This window comes from Grammomys surdaster, unplaced genomic scaffold (assembly GCF_004785775.1).
Source record: "Grammomys surdaster isolate TR1022 unplaced genomic scaffold, NIH_TR_1.0 253, whole genome shotgun sequence".
NCBI classification, from domain to species: Eukaryota; Metazoa; Chordata; class Mammalia; order Rodentia; family Muridae; genus Grammomys; species Grammomys surdaster.
The window spans coordinates 529,907-535,254 of record NW_021604694.1 but is presented as its reverse complement, the minus strand read 5'-3'; the positions used below and the strand labels follow the sequence as shown (position 1 = coordinate 535,254).

The 5,348-nt window shown below is 52.2% G+C and overlaps 1 protein-coding gene across 2 annotated transcripts; it reads right to left on the bottom strand.

The window, feature by feature from the left end:
• Positions 1-919: 919 nt before the first annotated feature.
• Positions 920-5,127, bottom strand: Znf48 (zinc finger protein 48). 2 transcript variants are annotated; one of them, XM_028775161.1, is made up of 2 exons: positions 5,031-5,127; positions 920-3,593 (listed from the first exon to the last, which is right to left on the bottom strand). In XM_028775161.1, the coding sequence occupies exon 2, from the start codon at positions 3,574-3,576 to the stop codon at positions 1,801-1,803; it is 1,776 nt and encodes a 591-aa protein (XP_028630994.1). In that variant the 5' UTR covers positions 3,577-3,593; positions 5,031-5,127; the 3' UTR covers positions 920-1,800. The 2 variants fall into 2 exon arrangements, with proteins under 2 accessions (XP_028630994.1, XP_028630995.1); XM_028775162.1 differs by having other exon boundaries at positions 5,062-5,125.
• Between the last annotated feature and the right edge of the window lie 221 nt (positions 5,128-5,348).

Genomic DNA, 5,348 nt, shown 5'->3' with positions numbered 1-5,348 from the left:
CTCTACAGAGTATGACAGTTTTCAATGGAGCAGTAAAGTGGCATGGCCTAACAGCAATTCACAAAGTTCACCGGGGTCAGCTTAGAGATAGGAGACAAAACATCAGATTCCCAAAGTCCCTCAGAGGGCTGATTCAAGGCCAACAAGATGCCTGTGCACTGAAATACACAAGTCTGTAAGGGCCCTGGGACAGATTGTAAAGCTCCAGGGTTTCACAAGGGCCTGATTTCTGAGGAAGCCAGTCAGATGACTAAGATCTTGGGAGAACTCCTGTGACTGTTCCTGAACCTTTCCCTGCCCATTGGTTCTTTACTCAGAACAAAATAGGGACCTACTTCCTGCTCCTGAGGAAGATCTACTCCTGGGGACATAGCAGAATTTTTAAAGGTCTCTGGAGGTGGGTGTTCCAACATTCCTTGTTGATCCAGACTTTCTGAACCTGTGCCAGGCAGGTTGGCAACATTTTGCCAGGCTCACTGATCACCAGCCTCCCACCTCCCAGTCACTGGTCTTCCCTCCTTGGTACTTCACATTCTTTTCAAGGGCCCATGTTGTAGTTAGGTTTTTGTGGGCAACCAGACTGGCCTAGGACATCAGTTGACAGACCTTAAGACTACCCAGCTGTCTCAGTTCTGAGTGATCCTCCTGCCTCATCCTCTTAAATTCTGGGACTTACAGGTATGACACTTGACACCTTCCTCCAATGAAAGTAGCTTAGTTGTCTAAGACAGTCTCTTTTATTTAATGGCCTTAAGGTATGGGACCCATTTAAATATTATGGCTGAGGGCTCTGCCTATAGTAGACCCTCTAAACCTACTTTAGTCCTTGCTGTCCTTTGTATAGACCTATGTACACACACACACACACACACACACACACACACACACACATATATATATACACCCACACACAGCAAACCTCAGGCAAGGGACAATTTATTAATAAGGAGACAGACAGACACTTAGCTGTGGAAACGTGAAGCTTCTCTGGCTTGCACTGGCCCTGCCCTTGCCCAGCAGGCTGGTCTTCGCAGATGTCCACGATGACCTAGGCTTTGCATCCAGACTGGAAGCTGAGTGCTCCTGCTGGCTCTTCTATTTCACCAGTGTCTCAGTGTCTGAGTGGGAAGGACCCTCAAAAGCATTACAGACATAAGTTCTTTCCCAAAGTGCCCTTCTTGGATAAAACCATGTCCAGTGACCCACAGAGGGGAAACTGCCTTCTCCACAGCAATACTTCACCCTCAGGGTGGTCAAGACGCCCCTGCCTTGTCTTGACACCTAAAATTCCAACACTCTGCTCTCCCGTTCTAAGGTTGAAAGGATCAACCTTTTTTTGTTGTTTTTGTTTTTTGTTTGTTTGTTTCACCATAGAGTTCTGGCTGACCTAGAACTCTCTATGGAGATCAGTCTGGCCATGAATTCAAGAGATCTGCCTGCCTTTGCCTCCTGAGTGCTGGAACTAAAGGTTGGACATAACTGTGCCCACCTGAGGGGTATGTTCTTAACAGGAGGCAGTAGGATTTTAGAATTGAGTCCAGCTTATCAATTTTACAACTATTGAGGGCCTAATCTGTGCTAGGCAGTGTTCTAGAAGCTGCGATACAGCTCGTACTGGCAAGGTCCCAACACCTAACCAAGACAGTTTCCTGAGCACGAAGGTTATGTACAGTCTCTAATCTGTTTCTAGCTATTCTCATCCTCCTCGTCCCTCCCACCATTTCCCAGGCTCTTCTCTGCCTTCAGCAGCGGGTACCCTCCCTCCAGTACCCTGGGCTTCTACCCTCCCTAGACTCCCCATCACTCCATTCCAGCTGGTGACTCCTCCTGAAGGGACCTGGGCTGACCATCCCCCACCCCAAAGGGCCTTAGGGCCAGATGCCCACGCTGGTGCTTTATACGAGCAGAGCTGTCGCCGAAGCCCTTGCCGCACTCTGCACATTTGTATGGCTTCTCCCCAGTATGTGTACGCCTGTGTTTGACTAGATCTGAGCTCCTGGGGAACTCTTTCCCACAGAAGCCACACACATGAAGCTGGCTGGGTCCAGAGGGCTGGCCCCGCACCCGAGACTGAGGGACTATGGGTACAGAACCAGGTGGATTATGGGGCCGCAGGAGAGTAGATGGTGGTGGTGGTCTAGTGCGTTCACCCTGGTGGGTGCGGAGGTGCTTGACTCGGGCAGAACTGTCAGCAAAACCCTTGCCACACTCGGGACAGAGGTAGGGTTTCTCCCCTGTGTGCACACGATGGTGTTTCACCAGATCCGAGCTTCGGCGGAAACCTTTGCCACACTCGGGACACTTGTGGGGCTTGTCACCTGCCAGCGGTGGGGGTGGCTCCCCAGCCTGCGGGCCCCCGGGCTCTGGTTCCAAGCCAGGTAGGCCAAAAGGCCCATCACTGGAATGTGAAGGGCTTCGAGGCGTCAGTGAGGGGCTGGTACCAGGAGGAGGTGGAGGTGGGCTGGGGATGACTGGAATTACAGGGTAGGCTGAGAAACTGAAGTCCTGGGGCTCCACGTGGGTGAGGCGGTGACGGAGAAGAGTGGAGCTGAGGCTAAAGCTACGGTTACATTCTGGGCAGGCATGAGGCCTCTGGCCACTGTGGGTGCGGAGGTGCTTCACCCGGGCAGAGCTATCGGCAAAGCCCTTCCCACACTCGGGGCACAGGTAGGGCTTCTCACCTGTGTGTACCCGCAGATGCTTCACCAGGTCAGAGCCCCGTGCAAACTCCTTTCCACATACATCACAACCGAAGGGTTTGGGTCCTAAGTGACTACGTTGGTGGCTCAGTAGGCTGCAGCTGAGCACAAACCTTTTGCCACAGTCAGTGCAGATATATGGCTTGTCCTGGGCCTTAGGTCTGTGTGTAGCTGTTGGAGCTGCCTGAGATGGCTGCCGTCGGGGAACCACTGGCCGAGGGAGTTGATCCCCTCTGTGTGTCCGCTGGTGCTTTATTCGGGCAGAACTGTCCCCAAAGCCCTTGCCACAGATGCCACACTTGTAGGGCTTCTCCCCTGTGTGTGTCCGCTGGTGTTTTACCAGGTCAGAGCTCTGCCGGAAGCTCTTGCCACATTCACCACAGATAGTGGGGCGTTCGCCGGCAGGAATCCGAGATCGAGGCATCTTAGGGGGACCTGGGGCTGGTGGCGGCCGGACCCTATAGGGCTTCTCGCCAGTGTGTGTCCGCTGATGTTTGATTCGGGCTGAGCTATCCCCAAAGCCCTTGCCACAGACACCACACTTGTAGGGCTTCTCCCCTGTGTGAGTCCTCTGGTGTTTCACCAAATCGGACATCTGCCTGAAGCTCTTGCCACACTCACCGCACACTGCAGCTCGGTCATTACTGCCCTGTCCCCACCGGGGTTCTCCCAGGACCCGGGGGACTGGATCTCGAGGCTGACGCTTTCCAAGGCCCTCTCTGCCAACCCATAAGTCATCCCAGCTCTGAATGCCTTCGGGTTTGAGAGAAGCATTTCCTTCTTCATGACCTGGGGCTAACTGTTCCTCTTCCTTGAACTCTGGGCCATCCCTCTCCTGTGGTGTATGTTCAAATTCATCCACTGGAGAAGCCTCCATATTCTCAGTCCCTAGAACTAGAGAAAGAAAACAGAATTATAAATCTCACCCTCATCTTCTCTTTTATTGCTCCCGGAGTGGAACCCAGGGACACTACCCCTAGTGGCAACCTCCAGTAACTTCCCCAGTAAGACTTTAATGATGCATGATCTCCTGACTTTTCTCCCTCTCTACTGAACTTAGGGAGCACTAATTATCTGTCTCTCACTAATTATAATACTGTGCTACAAGCCTCAGCTGAGACAGGGGTTTTGATAACTTGCCCAGGCTGGCCTTGAACTTTCAGTCCTACTGGGCATGGTGGCACATGCTTTTAATCACAACTCTGGGGAGGCAGAGGCAAGTGGATATGACTTCAAGGTCAGCTATATAGTAACAACTTGTCTCAAAACAAAGTTTTCTTAGCCTTCCAAGTGGTGGGATCCTAGGTAGGCACCATCATCCTGGCTTACTATGTTTGTAATCAATAATCACTAAACTAAACAAAATCCTACTAGTAACAGTCTCTTTGTTTTAATCCATGGAAACATAGAAATAAAGCAACTTCTTCCTTTCTTTCTTTTTTTTCTTAACAGGGTTTCTCTGTGTAGAGAGGCTGTCCTGGAGTTCACTCTGATGACCTGGAACTCATAGAGGTGCGCCTGCCTCTGCTTCCTGAGTGCTAGGATTAAATGCATGTGCCACCACATGAAAGTTAGTAGAAAATGGCCAAGTTTCTAACTCCTATCTACCCAAGCCTGTGCTATATCACAGTATCTCTATTTAGAAAACCTAGTATGTGGTCTTTCGATTGAACTTCCGTGGTTTTTTTTTTCCTCCAATTTTTGAGACTGTCTTACTATACTGCCCGACTGGCTCTGAATTCTCCACCCTCTACCCCATTGGCTCTATTCTGTCCCGGTAACTTCAACGATCTTGTATGTACTTACTTCCCTACAGATATACAGATATAGGGTGTAGGAGAGAAAAGACAAAGTAGCAAATTAACTGTGGGCTCTGAACAACCCTGCTGTCACAAGAGGCAAGAGATAAGAAGTCAAGGACCGGCATTACTATGCAGCAAAAACAAAACTATGGAAAGGAACGCGGCTACTTGGAAAAGGATAATGAGACTAGTCTGAGCACGAAAGGTCTGTACTTAACACTAGGTTCACTAAAGCTTTTAAATAATAAAAATAAGAAAGCTAGGGAAGGTTTTGAGAAGGGAGCCAATATTAGAGCTGGATTTACAGCAGAACGCACGCTGAGGAGGAAAGAGCACCAGAGGTTACCACAATTGAGCCTGGAGGCCTGCAGTCGGGCTGAGTGAAGGGGGAGGGGAGAGCGTTAGGGAGGATGCCCCTCACCGCCTGGCACACAGTAGGTGTTCAGAAATGCTGCCTTTTTCCCCTCGGATTTTGCTCCCCCGCCCCTTCGGCCACGTCCGACTTTCCGGGGTCCCAAGCATCCATTACCTGTCAGCGCTGCGCCGACCGCCGCCCTCACCTGTACCGATGGCTCTCAGCCACTCCAAGTCCGCTGCGCCGCGAAGCTCGGCGCCCCAGGGCTGTGTCGCGCGCTGCACCGTCAGCCCTCGACCCGGACGAGGCCCCGGCGACTCCGAGGGCACCGGCCGCCCTGTTCCCCTCGGTACAACAGGGACCCAGCAGCCAGCGGCTCGGGTACGGGCTCCACGCCACGCCGGGAAGGGGCTCGGCCCACGTCCCGGGCGCCGCGGGGCGGGACGGGAAGCGGAAGCACGGGCCTCGGCGAGCCGCTCTAGGACCCGGAGG

What these genes read in the sequence shown, in the direction of transcription:
- Znf48 (XM_028775161.1), bottom strand. Translation starts at nt 3,576, where the DNA reads ATGGAGGCTTCTCCAGTGGATGAATTTGAACATACACCACAGGAGAGG.